Below are 19657 nucleotides of genomic sequence, written 5' to 3'. Positions count from 1 at the left end.
CTAAGGCTAGGAATGAGTGTAGATGAAAATGTGACATTTGGTACGAAAAGATTGATCAAGTGCAGAGCTTCACTTACCTTGGTATTATTATTAGCAAAGATGGTGGGAGTAGTGAAGATGTTAAAATTAGAATAGCCAAGGCTCAGAGTGTTTTTTTTTTTTTTCAATGTGGAAAAAACTTTGGAAGAATAGCAAGATAAGTCTGTAAATTAAGATTAGAATATTGGAAGCAACAGTGATGACAGCGGTCAAATATGGTTTTGAAGCATAGGCGCTACGAAAAACGATTGAAGATTTGCTAGATGTTTTCCAGAGAAATTGCCTACGGACTGTTTTGGGTACCCGGATGACTGACCTCGTATAAAACAGTCGGCTGTACGAAAACTGTGGTACAGTCGGTCTTTATAGGGCTATAATGAGTGAAAGATTGAGACGGCTACTGGGATAGTGTAAAGAGGGAGTCTTTGAATAAATTAGGACGGAGGAGAAGCGTGCGTAGCTGTGTTGGCCCCAGGCGGCTTGGTGGTATGGTGAGTTGTTAGTAGTAGTATTATACCGCTGTATATGATATAATGGCCCTTGAACTCTTCACTTATGTGTGCCATTGCAATTTTAAAATAGTTTTTTTTTTGGTCTGGTTTCCCAGGAAATGTTGCTTGCACATAATCAATTTGTTCTTTAAAGAATAAAAAATGAGAGACAAAAAAAAAAAAATGAAAAAAGAAAAGACATGACAAAAAGTATTCGCTCGAGAAGGCAAGAAATTCAAAAGCTTTTAAGTTCTTGATGTTTATGTGATCCTCTTAGATAGTAGTATTTAATGTGTAGATTGTAAGAAAAAATAAATTTCACGGGTCTATTATTCATGCTGGCAAGATAAAGATGTAAATATGACTAAAAGTATTCACTCGAGAAGGAAAGAAATTCAAGAGTTTTTAGGTTCTTTATGTTAGTGTGATCCTCTTCGATATTTTTGTTCAGCGTATAGATCGTAAGAAGAAATAAACATCGTGAATCTATTATTCATGCTGGCAATATGTGTGAAATTGAAGGTAAAAGTGCTAGAGAGCCCTCGAGAGATAACGGGGGAAAGAAAAAAGATTAGAATAAACAGACATTAAGCTATCAAGATCACCGTTATTAAGAGAAAGGGGGGAGAGACAGGATATTTTCACCATGAACCGATCTGTGATTGAAAAACATCAGCTCATGATGCCGAAATCTATTCGAGTTTTTCAGTCCTGGCCGAATGCCTTCAGCTTTCTGGTGTAATCTTTATAAAAAAAAAAAAATAATAATAATAATAATGACAAAATAATGAATGACTTGAGGAGTCATATACATAAAAGTTCACTACAGGGAGAAGTCAAAATTGGCGAATCTAAACGAAAACAGAACGGTAAATTGTATGAAGGTTAGACAAAAGTATGGGGGGTGGTATTTTAATTGAAACTTAAAATGTTAGTAAATTGCAAATTTCCATGATGTTTTTTTCATTTTTTTTTTTTTTTTTTTAATAGCTAACCATCTTTCTGTGTATTTGGTTGTACTGAGAAAGAAAACAGTAGTAGGGATCTTATCTCACTTCAGTATAGGCCCACGAGTTACCAAAAAAAAAAAAAAAAACTCACTAAACTCTTCAAAAGAAGTTATGTTCTCGATAGACAATATTGTTTCCTGAATTTGATTTTTTTTTATTTATTTACTATTATTCTTATATTTTTTCTTTTTTTATTCATGTATTTTTAGTGATAAGTAATAATCCATATGAAATAAATCTGATTTCAGGAGAGTGGCCCGAAACGACTCCTTTTTGAGTTGGAATAAAAAAAAGTTAGTCAATTCTCTTCCAATGGACGCTACATACCCACCTAAAGAAGCAGCCACAGATGACGGTAGTATGCTATCCCCGCGGTCATGTAAAGTAAGCCCAAACTCTTTTTTCTCTCTATTTTGTTTTTCATTTATTCAATCAGTTTTACATATTTGATTTATCTTGTACGGCTTTGTTTTTTTATTTACGTACGCACTAGATCATGAACGATCTAAGGATTTCTTACTTTCAGTAGAGATTTGCGAAATTTTGTGTAAGTAAGGGAAAGTGCCTGGATTACGGTCTAAAAAGGAATTTTTAAGCATCAGGACTCCAGCATTAAGGGAAGAATATAGGAGCCCCCACCCCTTCTCCGTCTTTTCTAGCGTATAGGTGTGTTTTTTTGTTATTTAAACAGCTACAAAAGCCGGAGCTGTCAAATTGAAGTGCTTGGAATACCCTGTAGCCATCAGTATATTGTAAAGACTCGTTTTAAGTGTTAAAACATAGCCTTTTAACTAAGAGTGCCATAATTAAGCTACTTAAACCTTCGACACACAAACATGACGTCAGTTGACATACACGTCCCAGTCGTCATTTGTGTCCCGGTGTCCCAGTCTGTAATTTCTACCTTTTTTTTAGTTTTTTTTTTCTTTTTTTAGTTTTTATTTTTTTACCTTTTTTTAGTTTTTTTTTAGTTTTTTTAGCTTTTTTAGTTTTTTTTAGGAAATAAGTTTTTTGTTTTTTTTTCTTTTTTTCTTTTTAGTTTTTTTTTTGGTTTTTACCTTTTTTTGAGCTTTTTTAGTTTTTTTTCTTTTTTCTTTTTAGTTTTTTTGTAGTTTTTACCTTTTTTAGTTTTTTTATTTTTAGTTTTAGTTTTTTTTAGTTTTAGTTTTTTTGTAGTTTTTACCTTTTATAGTTTTTTCTCTTCTTTTGTATTAATTCTAAAGCCAAGGTTCGAACCTGCAACCTCTCGGACCTAGAACCTGGAACATAACGCTTTACCAACTCAGCTACTTCGGCTTGAATACATTTACCTTTTTTAGTTTTTTTTTTATTTTTATTTTATTTTAGTTTTCTTTTTCTCCTTTATTTTTCAATTTTTTTTCCTTTTTTTAGTTTTTTTTCTTTTTCAGTTTTTAGTTTTTTTTTATTTTTTTTTAGTTTTTTATTAGTTTTTAGTTTTTTTTCTTTTTAGTTTTTTTATAGTTTTTACCTTTTTTTAGTTTTTTTTTTTAGTTTTCTTTCTTTTTTAGTTTTTACCTTTTTTTTAGTTTTTTTTTGTAGTTTTTACCTTTTTTAGTTTTTTTCTTCTTTTGTATTAATGCTAAAGCCAAGGTTCGAACCTGGAACCTCTCGGACCAACTCAGCTACTTCGGCTTGAATACATTCGTTTTTGAATTGGTATATGATGAAATAATTCAGACGTCATATGCGGACAGACAGACAGACACACAAACAAACAACTTATATAAATATATATATATATATATATATATATATATATCATGAAAAGAGAAATCACCAATGCTACAGCACAAACACAAAAAAAAAAAAAAAAAAAAAAAAAAAAAAAAAAAAAAAAAAAAAAAAAAAAAAAAACATTTCTCGAACCTCCAAAATTAGTTAAAAATTTCTTTAAGTATTTCTAGATAATTCTTTTGATATTTATTTAAAAGTTCGTTATAATGAAAACTAAATTTTTTAAATTGCCAAGTTAATTTATTTGCAGAAAAACCTCTTGATATCAATTTTTGGCTTAAGATTTTACATCTATTTTTAAAATCAATATAATTACTGCAAATCCTTGCATAACGAAGTAACTGTGAGAAAAACGCTGAATATGTGATATTTGAGTGTATATTACTTTCAGGGAATGGGAAACTAATCACTTCAAAATCAAAATCATCCGTTTTATTATACATTTTAAAACTTAATTTATTATTATCACAAATATTAATATTTAAATCTAAGAAATGATCTTCATGACCAGCGCCATGACTAGGCTCAAGAATAAGCTCTGATGGATATATATTTTTAGAAATATCAATGAAATCCTTACAATTTAAGACCAAAATATCATCTAAATATCTTTTATTATTTGACAAAGCATGTTTTAAATTAATTGGATTATTCTTATCCATCATATATTTATATTCTAGTTGACTTAAAAACAAGTCAGCTATAAATGGGCTGGCATTCCCCCCCCCCCCCCATGGGAATTCCCATAATTTGCTTGTACAAATCACCCCCAAATCTTATATAAGTATTGTATAAAACAAATTCCAATAACTCAAAAATCATATCCAAGCTGTAACATCTCAAGTTAACCGTAGTATTAAAGCAGTTTGTCCATATGGCTTTTTTATTATAACTGTCTATTTTTAAGAACCTTTTACTAGATAAGAGGAAAGATTTCTTTATAACAGTTTTTAAATTATCAAACACTAAATTAAGTGATAAATTAGTATACATTGTCGCAAAATCGAAAGACTCAATTCTTTTAGCTGAAACCATTGTTAAAGAATCTATCACCTGCAGTGAATTATTAACACTCCAATATGGATTAAAATTCGAAAATTTTTTAATACCAGAACAATAGTTTTTAAGTTTATTTACAACTTCCTTTAAAATTAAAGAGAGGTCAGTAGCAGCAATGCGGGTTGGACATTTAGCTGCTCCAGCAATAAACCGTGGTTTAGGGGGATTCTTATGAAATTTTACAGTCAAATATAGGAAAGGGAACTTTTTATCATTGTCATTTATTTTAATATTAAAATTTTTAAAAAGTATTTCTTCAGTCTTTTCAATTAAATTCTCATCCTCTATATTTACCTTTTCATAAACATTAGTTGTGCATAACTCCCTTTTTAAGATATCACAATACAGCTTCTGACAAATTATGGCAAAATTATTATTAGCTTTATCCACTGGCACAATTACAAATTCATTCTTTAGATTAGGAATTGCTTGTTTAATCTTCGCATTATAAAATAATGATTTAGTGTTACTATTTTTTAAGTTAGAATATATTTTATGTCTTACTCTACTAATAATTAAATTCTTCCAACTTTGAAAACTCTCTTTATTTTTATTCTCTTTCTTACACCACTTATCAATAAATAAATCAAAATCATTCTCCAAGCCATCAAGAACACTCGATGGTTTCAGATGATGAGAAAGACGGAAATTAGCCCCTTTATTCATTATAATTTGAAGATCATCTTGCTTTATTATTGACAAGTCCCCTGTTATAACATGTTTGTAAGTAGGATTTACAAATGGGCCAAGTTGCTTACAATTACAAACCGGTTTCCAATTTATATCGCTATCTAGTTTTTTTAGTATTAAATTATAATTGAAAATAATTTGCCCAATAGTTTTTGAAAATTTATAAGTTAAAACTGGACTATCATTATAATTTAAATTACTAGGAAGGGCCTGTTTCACATGCCGCTGATTTAAAATTTCTGGTAAATTAATATCTTCAATCTGCTTACAAGTAAAATTAATAGGTAAATATAATCTGTTATCCTTATTACTAATCTTATCGAACTTTTTCTTTTTTGAAATAAATTTCGTTTTAGTTAGAATGCAAATTGTATCACATATTACTTTAAAATTATAATCAAGAGCTGTATTATTCTTAACAATCCAGAAAAGTTTGATTAAATTCCTCTTGGATAAATTATTTAGACACTTTATTACAGAAATCATACCCCTAGATTCAAGTAGCTGGCATAGATCTATAGAAAGCATATGTACATCTAATTCATTTTTTCTATTATTTTTCCTGTGTCCTCTCGATCGTTTTTTACGTTTAGTAGGACAAGTAAAAGAAGGATGGTCCATAAAACCATCAATACATTTAACAACAACATGAGACATGTCACCATATTTTGCCACACGATCATTTAGCCCAAAAGGATAAGCTGTACCAAGAGTATGGATCCAGAAATCCTCCTGTTTACGTAGTCTATTATTCTTCTCTTCTTTATTTAAATTTTCTAATTCTAAATTTTCTAAAATTGTGACAGTTATATCTGATATGGAACATTTACCATTACTACAATGTTGAACTAGATAGTTATTAGTTTTTTCATTATTAACTGTTGTCTTGTGTCCAGAAAATCTTTTATATATATTATTAGTTGTTTCCCCCACATATTGTAGGCAGCATTTATTACATTCTAATAGGTAAATTACATTGGTTGTTCTACAATTAACATTACCACGTAACTTGCATGCAAAATTTTTATTATACAATGTACTTTTAACAGAAGTCCGTGGGACAAAATGATCTTGGCAAAGAAAACAACGACTTTTACACTTACTAACTTTCAAAAAATCGTTCCGAGTTCCGAGGCTAATATTTGTGTTTTGTTGCATAAAAAGTTATTGAAAATAAATCCAAAACAAACCAACATCCAAATCAAAATCCAACAATCAAAGTCCAAAAAACATGCCAAGGTCAATAGGTCAATAAATACATAAACAAAAAGATGAAAGAACATGAAATTTGCATAAGTGCAATCTCACCAATAATTAACAATATCAGGTTAAAAACCTGGACCAGGGTAAAGGTCTGTCGGGGAGAAAACTAAAAAAAAATTTCTCCACCAGCACTGGATCCAACCTGGAATAATATCATGAAAAGAGAAATCACCAATGCTACAGCACAAACACAAAAAAAAAAAAAAAAAAAAAAAAAAAAGAGACAGAAGGAGAAAAGGAAGACTGTTTTCCTAAATTAGTGATTAATATAGACCAGCACTTGAATGAGGCCTTAACCCTACTCATCCATACAATCACATAGGTCAAACAGTATAGCCACACACAATCAACCATAAAGAATAATCCATGGACAGGCAGTCATGTCGTCAATAAGTATAAGTCGTCATTTACCGAACAATAGAAAAATAATATAGACAAATAATTCAGAGGCAACACCCAACATAAGGGCTCATCAGGAGAATACACTGGCCTATATAGGGTTTCGCCACTCTAAATTCTCTACCCAGCACAGTGTTGTGGCTACCACAGAATATCCATGGCATCCCCGCGTCAGGTATCACCCCTAAAATACATGCCTATGAAAAAAAAAAAGAAAAAAAACAGCAAATGTAAAACAACCAAGTAAAACCAAAACAAGCTTATCTTGTTAATATATCCCTCCCTTTTAGCAACAACAGGTAAACTAAATATTATAAATTTTACCAAATCACAAATATTAACACATTGCAAAAAACCTGAATGAACTAAACAATTATAGAATTAATCTTTACCATGTGGCTAATTTTTTAAAGAATCCGCTCAATTAGAAACACAATTCAAAATAAATGGCGCTGTGACAACATTTCTCGAACCTCCAAAATTAGTTAAAAATTTCTTTAAGTATTTCTAGATAATTCTTTTGATATTTATTTAAAAGTTCGTTATAATGAAAACTAAATTTTTTAAATTGCCAAGTTAATTTATTTGCAGAAAAACCTCTTGATATCAATTTTTGGCTTAAGATTTTACATCTATTTTTAAAATCAATATAATTACTACAAATCCTTGCATAACGAAGTAACTGTGAGAAAAACGCTGAATATGTGATTTTTGAGTGTATATTACTTTCAGGGAATGGGAAACTAATCACTTCAAAATCAAAATCATCCGTTTTATTATACATTTTAAAACTTAATTTATTATTATCACAAATATTAATATTTAAATCTAAGAAATGATCTTCATGACCAGCGCCATGACTAGGCTCAAGAATAAGCTCTGATGGATATATATTTTTAGAAATATCAATGAAATCCTTACAATTTAAGACCAAAATATCATCTAAATATCTTTTATTATTTGACAAAGCATGTTTTAAATTAATTGGATTATTCTTATCCATCATATATTTATATTCTAGTTGACTTAAAAACAAGTCAGCTATAAATGGGCTGGCATTCCCCCCCATGGGAATTCCCATAATTTGCTTGTACAAATCACCCCCAAATCTTATATAAGTATTGTATAAAACAAATTCCAATAACTCAAAAATCATATCCAAGCTGTAACATCTCAAGTTAACCGTAGTATTAAAGCAGTTTGTCCATATGGCTTTTTTATTATAACTGTCTATTTTTAAGAACCTTTTACTAGATAAGAGGAAAGATTTCTTTATAACAGTTTTTAAATTATCAAACACTAAATTAAGTGATAAATTAGTATACATTGTCGCAAAATCGAAAGACTCAATTCTTTTAGCTGAAACCATTGTTAAAGAATCTATCACCTGCAGTGAATTATTAACACTCCAATATGGATTAAAATTCGAAAATTTTTTAATACCAGAACAATAGGTTTTAAGTTTATTTACAATTTCCTTTAAAATTAAAGAGAGGTCAGTAGCAGCAATGCGGGTTGGACATTTAGCTGCTCCAGCAATAAACCGTGGTTTAGGGGGATTCTTATGAAATTTTACAGTCCAATATAGGAAAGGGAACTTTTTATCATTGTCATTTATTTTAATATTAAAATTTTTAAAAAGTATTTCTTCAGTCTTTTCAATTAAATTCTCATCCTCTATATTTACCTTTTCATAAACATTAGTTGTGCATAACTCCCTTTTTAAGATATCACAATACAGCTTCTGACAAATTATGGCAAAATTATTATTAGCTTTATCCACTGGCACAATTACAAATTCATTCTTTAGATTAGCAATTGCTTGTTTAATCTTCGCATTATAAAATAACGATTTAGTGTTACTATTTTTTAAGTTAGAATATATTTTATTTCTTACTCTACTAATAATTAAATTCTTCCAACTTTGAAAACTCTCTTTATTTTTATTCTCTTTCTTACACCACTTATCAATAAATAAATCAAAATCATTCTCCAAGCCATCAAGAACACTCGATGGTTTCAGATGATGAGAAAGACGGAAATTAGCCCCTTTATTCATTATAATTTGAAGATCATCTTGCTTTATTATTGACAAGTCCCCTGTTATAACATGTTTGTAAGTAGGATTTACAAATGGGCCAAGTTGCTTACAATTACAAACCGGTTTCCAATTTATATCGCTATCTAGTTTTTTTACTATTAAATTATAATTAAAAATAATTTGCCCAATAGTTTTTGAAAATTTATAAGTTAAAACTGGACTATCATTATAATTTAAATTACTAGGAAGGGCCTGTTTCACATGCCACTGATTTAAAATTTCTGGTAAATTAATATCTTCAATCTGCTTACAAGTAAAATTAATAGGTAAATATAATCTGTTATCCTTATTACTAATCTTATCGAACTTTTTCTTTTTTGAAATAAATTTCGTTTTAGTTAGAATGCAAATTGTATCACATATTACTTTAAAATTATAATCAAGAGCTGTATTATTCTTAACAATCCAGATACGTGCCATATTAGTTACGCGCCATTGTAGTTGTGTCCCTGTGTCCCACCTGTGAATATATATATATATGTATATATATATATATATATATATATATATATATATATATATATATATATATATATATATATATATATATATAATGTTTTTAACTACGTAAAACTTGCGAATATACAACATTCCTCGCTGTCCCATTGTCTGTGCACATAAATAGATTGTCAGGTTTACCGACTCTTGAACTTGCAACATATAATTGTCCATGGGAAAACAATCCGTATTCAGATCTATACCTCATGATTCTAATGATTGCCCTTGAGCTTTGTTGATGGTGATTGCTAATCGACCATTCCCTGTGTCGCCGTCGTCATTTATATATCCCCCTGTGCCCCCGGCGTCCCCGTTGTAGTTGTGTCCCTGTGTCCCGGTCGTCATTTATATTCCCTGTGTCCCGGTCGTCATTTGTGTCCCGGTTTCCCAGTCTGTGATTTCTCTTTGAGTGTCCCGGTCGTCATTTATATTCCTCGTGTCCCGGTGTCCCGGTCGTCATTTGTGTCCCGGTGTCCCGGTCTGTATATACATTCGTTTTTGAATTGGTCTTTTTTTTAGTTTTTAGTTTTTTACCTTTTTTTTAGTTTTTTTTAGTTATACCTCATGATTCTAATGATTGCCCTTGAGCTTTGTTGATGGTGATTGCTAATCGAACATTCCCTGTGTCCCCGTTGTCATTTATATATCCCCCTGTGCCCCCCGGTGCCCCCGTTGTAGTTGTGTCCCTGTGTCCCGGTCGTCATTTATATTCCCTGTGTCCCGGTGTCCCGGTCTGTATATACATTCGTTTTTGAATTGGTATATGATGAAATAAATTTTTGTGTTTTTCCCCTTTTTTCTTTTTAGTTTTTTTTTTTGGTTTTTACTTTTTTTAGTTTTTTCAGTTTTTTTCTTTTTCTTTTTAATTTTTTTGTAGTTTTTACCTTTTTAGTTTCTTTTTATTTTTATTTTTTTTAGTTTTGTTTTTCTCCTTTATTTTTCAGTTTTTTCTTTTTTTCTTTTTTTTCATTTTTAGTTTTTTTTAGTTTTTTAGCTTTTTTAGTTTTTTTATTAGTTTTTAGTCGTTTTTTCTTTTTATTTTTTTTTGTAGTTTTTACCTTTTTCTATTTTTTTTTACTTATTTCCTGGTCGTCATTTATATTCCCTGTGTCCCGGTCGTCATTTGTGTCCCGATGTCCCGGTCTGTAATTTCGTCAGTCGACAAACATGACGTCAGTTGACACACAAACTTGACGTCACTTGACACACACACACAGACAACTTATTTATATATATATACTAGCTGTTGGGGTGGCGCTTCGCGCCACCCCAACACCTAGTTGGTGGGGGCGCTTCGTGCCCCCCCCCAAGCCCCCCCGCGCGCGTAAGTCGTTACGCGCCATTGTAGTTGTGTCCCTATGTCCCACCTGTGAATATAGATATATATATATATATATATATATATATATATATATATATATATATATATATATATATATATATATATATATGTTTTTAACTACGTAAAACTTGCGAATATACAACATTCTTTGCTGTCCCATTGTCTGTGCATATAAATAGATTTTCAGGTTTACCGACTCTTGAACATGCAACATATAATGGTCCATGGGAAAACAATCCGTATTCAGATCTATACCTCATGATTCTAATGATTGCCCTTGAGCTTTGTTGATGGTGATTGCTAATCGACCATTCCCTGAGTCGCCATCGTCATTTATATATCCCCCTGTGCACCCCGGCGTCCCCTTTGTAGTTATGTCCCTGTGTCCCGGTCGTCATTTATATTCCCTGTGTCCCGGTCGTCATTTGTGTCCCGGTGTTCCAGTCTGTGATTTCTCTTTGAGTGTCCCGGGCGTCATTTATATTCCTTGTGTCCCGGTGTCCCGGTCGTCATTTATATCCCCCTGTGCCCCCCGGCGTCCCCATTGTAGTTGTGTCCCTGTGTCCCGGTCGTCATTTATATTCCCTGTGTCCCGGTCGTCATTTGTATCCCGGTGTCCCGGTCTGTATATACATTCGTTTTTTAGTTTTGTTTTTCTCCTTTATTTTTTTCCTTTTTTCTTTTTTTTTTTTTTTTTTCTTTTTTAGTTTATTTAGATTTTTAGATTTTTTAGTTTTTTTATTAGTTTTTAGTTTTTTTGTAGTTTTTACCATTTTTTTAGTTTTTTTAGTTTTTTTTTTTTTTACTTATGTCCTGGTCGTCATTTATACTCCCTGTGTCCCGGTCTTCATTTGTGTCTCGGTTTTTTTACCTTTTTTTTAGTTTTTTTTAGTTTTTTTAGTTTTTTAGCTTTTTTAGTTTTTTTATTAGTTTTTATTTTTTTGTAGTTTTTGCCTTTTTTTATTTTTTTCAGTTTTTTTTTAGTTATTAGATTTTTACCTTTTTTTAGTTTTTTTTTAGTTTTTTAGCTTTTTTAGTTTTTTTTTCTTTTTAGTTTTTTTTTGTAGTTTTTACCTTTTTTAGTTTTTTTCTTCTTTTGTATTAGTGTGAAATAATTCAGACGTCATATGCGGACAAACATGACGTCACCTGATCCACAGATCCACACACAGACAACTTATTTTTATATATATATATATATATATATATATATATATATATATATATATATATATATATATATATATATATATATATATATATAAATAAATAATACATATATATGTATATATATATGTATATATACATATATATATATATATATATATATATATATACATATATATATATGTATATATATATATATATATATATATATATATATATATATATATATATATATATATTTATTATATGTATATATGTATATATATTTATATATTTATATATATATATATATATACATATATATATATATATATATATATATATATATATATATATATATATATATGTATATATATATATATATATATATATATATATATATATATATATATATATATATATATATATATATGTGTGTGTATGTATATATAAATATATATGTATGTATATATATATATATATATATATATATATATATATATATATATATATATATATATATATATATATATATATATTCAGCAAGCCGTGAAAATGAATTTTGAGATGTTCAACTTTGATTGTTTAAAGAGAAAAAAAAAACAAGTAGTTTTAACATGACATTACGATGATTTTTGCAAAAAAAAAAAAGGTTGTAATTTGTGATTTAAAGGGGAAACGCATATGCGTCCTCGACTAATATTTTCAAAGTTCAAACCACTAGTCCAGTATTTTCCATTGAAATTTTAGATAAAAGACGAGGGGCCAACAACCTAAGTAGTTTCTCTTTGCCTCATCTTGGTTCAGTGGTTTTGTGGTTATTTCTTTTTAAGAAATAAACAATTGTGTCAATAAAAAGTGTGCTATTAACCAATTAAAATTGTGCCAAATTTTAAATTTAATATTTTCTATAAGAAATTAACAATTGCGCCAATAAAAATTGTGCCAATAACCAATGAAAATTGTGCCAAATTTTAAATTTAATATTTTCTATTGAAGTTTTAGATAAAAGACGAAAGACCAACAACCCAAGTAGTTTCTCTTTGCTTCATCTTGGTTCAGTGGTTTCGTGGTTATTTCTTTTTAAGAAATAAACAATTGCGCCAATAAAAATTGTGCCAATAACCAATGAAAATTGTGCCAAATTTTAAATTTAATATTGTCTATTGAAGTTTTAGATAAAAGACGAAGGACCAATAGCCCAAGCAGTTTTTCTTCGCTTCATCTTGGCTCAGTGGTTTGGTTCAGATTTGGCCAGTGCTGGCTTGTACCATATGTAGTTTCTATTTTTGCTTGTGTTTTCTAAAAGAACGGGTTGCGTGAATTGGAGGCTCGCCTACTTTCAAAAATCGTACACATTCTGTGAACTGGAAGATGCGTAGTGCAAGGGAGTGTGGCGGATTCTAAATGTGCCGCACCTAGTGGCACTTTTGATATTTGCCGCAGATGATGGAGTATGGGCAGCCACTCGTTGAGTAGTGTTCAAATTCGAGTTGTTGGAACTTAGTTTCGGTACTTGTGCATTATACCAAACACAGTCGATTAGTTTGTTGAATGTAAGATCTGAGAAAACCGATTTCGTAGCCACAAAGAAATGACGGGCGAAATAATGCATGGGATTTGTATAATTTGTTGTAATTTCTTTGGTTCGTCTCAAAAGCTCATCAAATAACTGCTCAGTTTTCCTTAGTATTTTGCAACTGTAACCAGTATTCGCATCCTTTTTCTATTCTTTTTTATTCTAGTTTTATTCAGTTTTCTCAGAATTTTTATTTTCCTTTAAAGCCAACAATGGGTATTTCTATGATTGGGAAACAAAGAAGAACACCAACTGTAACTACAGCAGATGTATTTGTTTATAGTCCTCCCTCGACCCCGGGCTTCACTGCTATGGATCCAGGAGCTATTGGAAATACCAGTCGTCCGCCAACAGTGCCATCTACGCCTATTCCCTCTGTGAATCAGGCTGGATCTGGTATGTACATTGATAATAAACTTACTACTATTGGTACCAGCATACCCACTAATTCCGATTGTCTCCTTTTTGGCCATTATCAGCCTTGGTGTTATAAATTCTGTCGTAAAAAAGAAAGTTCAACTAAAAACTGGATAAAGTTCGATTAAAAAAAAAAGAAGAAAAAAACTGACAGAAAAATAAAATAAAAGGTGAAGCAGCTAATGAATAGATGTTGTCTTCGTAGCCCTTAGAAAGGGTGACAGATTCACGCTTTTCGCACAGCTAACTGTTTGAAATACAGTCAGTCATCCTCATCCACGTTTTGAAGCGCCCGTGTTTCAGAACCATACTTTACCACTGTCATCACTGTAACTTCCAAAATTCTAGTCTTTGACTTATCTTCCTATTCATCAAAACTTTTTTCATTGTGAAAAACACCCTGGGTAATGGCTATTCTACTATTAACATCTTCACTGCATCCTCCATTTTTACTTAATCAGTCTTCTCCTAACCCAAAATGACCTTTTCACCTCTATTTATTTCCAATCTAAGCCACTTAGTCTTCTTAACATTGAGTTACAAACCTATTGTTGCACTCCAGACTCTTAGACTTCCAAAAATCATTCATTTCGCTAGCATTTTCATCTAGGACACTCAACTCGTCAGCATAATCTAAGTCTAGGAGTATTACTTTCCCATTTGATTCCATACTCTCCCACAGCCTTTGCCGTATTCCTTAGGACAATGTCCATTAAAATCATCCATATATGCATTGGGATAGAACGCAACCCTGCTTAACTCTTGATTCAATACGAAACCAGCTACTAACCTCATTTCCTACCTTAACTGCAGCAATGTTGTTTTCGCAGATAGCACTAATCAATCTAATGTATTTATCTTGTACACCATACAAGGAGAGGACCTTCGATATAGCTGTTCTATCCACTGAATCAAACGAAAGTTATAAAACTGAAGACTAAATGGGTCTGATGGCTCAGACACTTCTTGATTATTAATTTAAGAGTACTACATTGGTTGATGCATCTTCTCGTTCTCCTAAAACCAAGCTGTTCTTTCCTTAAGAGTAGGGTTAGAATCCATAGGGCCATCGGTGGATTCCTTACATTTAGAAGATATCTGTGTGTTTAGGTTAAAGTATGTAGAAATTTCTATTGTGAAGTCTTGAAATACACTTTTTGAAGTGTCAGACCCACAAGCTCCAGGGAAAATTTCTGACATGTTATGTCAACATTTCTGTGCAAAGACCTTTGCTATGTTGATAGTAGCTGAATAGTTGGTGTCTTTTCTATACTAGGCAATTTTAATCTTTCTAGCTGCAGAATTGTCGAGATATTCTTGATTCTTTGGGTGGATATAATAATAACACTAAAATATATTTCGTGTCTCGACATATACGTATAAATGAAAGCCAAAACTGCACCCAAAATAGGGGTTAGGGCCAATCCCCGCTCTCCCCATTTGATTGCCATTAGCTACGGTCCTAGCCGGAAAATATTATTTTTCCCAAAATTGAAAATTGTGCTGCTTATAACTACCTTGATATATAGCTAAAAAGTGTTTTGAGACATTTTCACCTTAAGTTTCAACCTTAGGATACCAGTTGTTGAGATAAGAGAAAGTAACTTTTAATTTATTCTCATGGAGTAATTGATCTTAGTTGACAACGTTAATGATTTCATTTTAACAGCTTTTCTCTCTCTCTCTCTCTCTCTCTCTCTCTCTCTCTATACATATATATATATATATATATATATATATATATATATATATATATATATATATATATATATATATATATATATATATATGTATATATCTATATATATATATATATATATATATATATATATATATATATATATATATATATATATATATATATATATTTGTGTTCTTTTTTTACGTCTATGTTTAACAGTGCGTATTTTTTTTTTTTTTATGTTTTGCAACTGCAAATTAGCCAAGAACTGTGAAAGTTGTTTAATGAACAGCTCTCTCTCTCTCTCTCTCTATATATATATATATATATATATATATATATATATATATATATATATATATATATATATATATATATATATATATATATATATATATATATATATATATATATATATATATATATATATATATATATATGATAAATTAAATATTTATTTATCTAGTTTATATATTAAAAATACAAAGGAATTAGAATTTCCCTGGCAGCTCTCACATGCTGTCATTATTTATTTTAAATTTGGTTTTCTCTTTTAGATTGGAATGCTAAACAGGAGAAATGCCAAAGATCTAGCTTGGAATATCCGCCTATATTTGAGCCATGCACTTATTCCTTACAGAGAAAAATGCCTCCAAGGCCAGCTCCTCGTACTAAATTTTTTAACTCGGAATATTTTGAATCCAAATCAAGTGATGCTTAAAATATGAGTGAACTTATTGTATAATACTCTGCATACTTTATGCTTTTAAACTTCGCATTTTTTTTAGCATTTTTAATAAAATTATATCACAATTGATTTGCTATAGTCAATAAACGAGTTCGATTTCGTCTAAAATTTTGTGGGCTCAAAGCGGCTTTAAGTGTTCCTCAGCCTTTTGTGACCACTATAAAATGTTTGCTTCAAGGAGTCGAGGATTGTCCCCGTTATTCATGGTTACACAAGTGTCTTTTATGCTCACTGTTATCGGTCGCTGATTAGAATGCCTTGATGTCTCCCATCATCGTTTTCATTAACATCTAAATCATTTTTCGCATTGGCATAAAAATCCATTCACACGTATATTTAGCTGTAGCCCCATCTGGGCTAACTACAATCAACACCGAAGTTCTACTTTTTGATTTTTGGGCTTTAAATTTAGCAAACCAACTAGAGCTTCATCATCAATCCTTAGCTTAAAAAAATAACTGTATAAGAATTTATCAATTAGCATCGTCATCCTCAGTTAGCATCATCCTTAGCTTAAAAAAAAACTGCATAGAAATTTATCAGTCAGCATCGTCATCATCAATCAGCATTTTTTAGCTTAAAAAAGTGCGTAGGAATTTATCAATTAGCATCATACTTAGCTTAAAAAACTGTATAGAAATTTATCAGTCAGCATCATCATCATCAATCAGCATCTTTCTTAGCTTAAAAAAGTGCGTAGGAATTTATCAATTAGCATCATACTTAGCTTAAAAAACTGTATAGAAATTTATCTGTCAGCATGATCATCAACAGTTAGCATAATCTTTAGCTTAAAAAAAAATTGTATAGGTATTTATCAATTAGCTTCATTTTCTTAGCTTAAAATAAACTGTATAGGAATTTGTCAATAAGTATCATTATCATCAATTAGCATCATTCTTAGCTAAAAAAAAACTATATAGGAATTTATCAATTAGCATCATCATCATCAGTTAGCATCATCCATAGCTTAAAAAAAACTGTATTGGAATTTATCAATTAGCATCATCATCGTCAGTTAGGATCATCCTTAGCTTAAAAATAAAACTGTATAGGAATTTAACCATGCTGATCTATCTTTGTTATCCAGAAGTAGCCAGTTACATAAGTACTATTGTAAATGGGTCTGGTGTTAGCTAAATCTCATTGTGAATTAGCATTTAGCAGCGAAGGAAGCTACCTTACCTTCAATAGGTTTATTACTTATTTGCGTCAAAAATAGTGTTTTTGACCTGATGCACTTTTCTAACTAAGAATACACGTTTAATATTTGGCTTTTTTTTCATCTTTGCATCCCCTATTTCTCTTTTACTTGATCTCCATCATTGGCCTTCTATTGAAGTCCATAAAGCAAACAGGAAAGTTAATTTTAAAGGAAGATGAATACTGTTTTTTGTTTGAGCGCACCAATTTATCTGGTCTTAGACTTCCTCGCAAATCATCCCTTTGAAAATTTCAAACGTTTCAAAAGTTCAAACATTTGAACTTGTGCAATTACAAAGAAGCTGTACTTTTATGAAAAAAAAGAAAGAAAAGTAGAAATTGTTAAATTGAATCAATACCAGGCATATCGAAAATAAAATGAAATTAAAGCAGAATCGATTATAAGCCTTATTCGACAGACATTAAATAATCTTCAATCAAAATGATCACTACATCAGCACCAGTATTATTAAGCCAAGTTTGGCTAATTTATCATCACAATTGCAAACGAAGAAGTCAAATTTTGGGGCAAAATTGTTCAATTTTCAGTTATTCTAAAATGCCGTTTTGTACTTTTAACAAAGCAGGTTTGGCTAAAATTTAGTAGCCGAGCTCGAGTTTATAAATAGAGTGAGTAAAATCTAGCCCCATCTGCAAACGTCCAATTTTCATTTAATAATAAATGGTGAAAGTGCAAACGTCCAATTTTCATTTAATAATAAATGGTGAAAGTCAGAAAAGATGACATAATAAGCACAGACTAGCAAAGGAGCCAGGTGAGAATTTTGAAGGTGGAAGGGGGGTGAGAGGCAAACCTGAAGAATTTTATTCTGAAAGGTAAAATGAGTTTTGCTCGAAAGGCGTCTCATTTGTTTTGAAGATAACGCAAGCGGGGACTCTAAGTAATTTTACTTTTTCAAGGACCCAGGTAGGGTAATCTACCTACCCCCTCCATTCCGTAAGATTCAAATTTACTTAAATAGTAACCAGGAAATCATCCTGTCTCCCAATGAATAGAATTAAAAAAGGAAGAGTTATTTCCCTCAGTTCCCTACGGCGTAAGCCAATGCTTATACGTGACATAGTAAGTAAGGAACATTAAAAGAAATTATATATTGTGAATATTAAATAAGTTATAGCCTGCTCAAAAAAAAAACTCCAATAACACAAGATTCACAATTAAGTGAAAAAGAGTCAGTAAAATAAAAAACGTGGGCACAATCTCGGGTCACAACTAAAGCTTCACTCAAGAAAGGGTTTGCATAATTTTAGGGTGAGAGGAAGGTGTCTAGTCGTAGTAGAAATCACAAGGATTATGTTTCTAATACTAAGAGTACATGCTGTAAAAAATATGGAATTGGAAACAGAAGCTTTTAGAGCTGAAAAACAGAGCTAGCATCCAATTTTTTTCGCAACCTATGAACTCTTGAGACTTGATTCAGAAACTGGAGAGGCAGAAGGGTCGTGTGAGAGCCGAACCAAACATCGGAGGGACAATAGGGCTCATTATACAAGACAGCTGTCGTAGAATATATAGGTGAGGATATGGTCAGTTTCTTAATAATGTCAGATACTGTTTGAAGTGGCATAAGGCACCCTTCAGCAAAAATGAGAATTCAATGCAGAATTGATGGAGTGTGAACATATGGTCAGGTCAGGCTTTGGACGGGTGTACTGTCTATTATATTACTTTAACGGTCAAACACTGTTAAATTTTAAGTCATTCTGCTGATTACTCAGTTTCCACATGATTAAAGCGGGATTCTCTGTCGTTTTGTAGTGCAAAACAACAAATTTGGCCCAAAGAGGGACAAAATGCCATCGAGTAAAAATACTGTGACATCCAATCTATTCAGATTCATCAGAAAGCTGTTTAAAATCTATTTAATTTCCTAGTTTAAGAGGTCATAATTCCCAGTGGTGGTGCATTCGTTCTTAAAGCTCCAAATAAAGTCAGAAAATCAGCAAGCCTTATCTTTGGGAAAAGCAACAACAGTCTTAAAACAAGCAAAATCAAGAATAACTATTGGTTGTTGGAATGTCAGATCTGTTAAATGAAAAGCTGCGCAAGCTCTCCTTGTTCACGAGACGAAGAAGTAAACGATTGACATATTGTGCGTTTATGAGACTAGAATCTCCGGTTCTCGCTCTGCAGTAATTACAGCGCCTTAAACGTCATAACAGTTCCACTTTTTTTCCTCTGGTGTAGACGATAGGTCGGGACTCCACGGCCTTG

At 31.0% G+C, this 19657-nt stretch overlaps 1 protein-coding gene across 1 annotated transcript in view; it reads left to right on the top strand.

Annotated features, from left to right (window-relative positions):
• LOC136038914 (uncharacterized) overlaps positions 1-16287 on the top strand; it is a 115163-nt gene extending 98876 nt beyond the window's left edge. Inside the window, exons 16-18 of the mRNA XM_065722401.1 lie at positions 1789-1924; positions 13579-13768; positions 16028-16287. Coding sequence (XP_065578473.1) covers positions 1789-1924; positions 13579-13768; positions 16028-16191 — 490 coding nt within the window. The 3' untranslated portion in view covers positions 16192-16287. The remainder of the gene's footprint in view (positions 1-1788; positions 1925-13578; positions 13769-16027) is intronic.
• Positions 16288-19657: the final 3370 nt, after the last annotated feature.

This window comes from Artemia franciscana, chromosome 2 (assembly GCF_032884065.1).
Source record: "Artemia franciscana chromosome 2, ASM3288406v1, whole genome shotgun sequence".
Taxonomy (NCBI): domain Eukaryota; kingdom Metazoa; phylum Arthropoda; class Branchiopoda; order Anostraca; family Artemiidae; genus Artemia; species Artemia franciscana.
The sequence above is the reverse complement of the archived record's forward strand: the minus strand, read 5'-3'. Positions and strand labels throughout refer to the sequence as shown.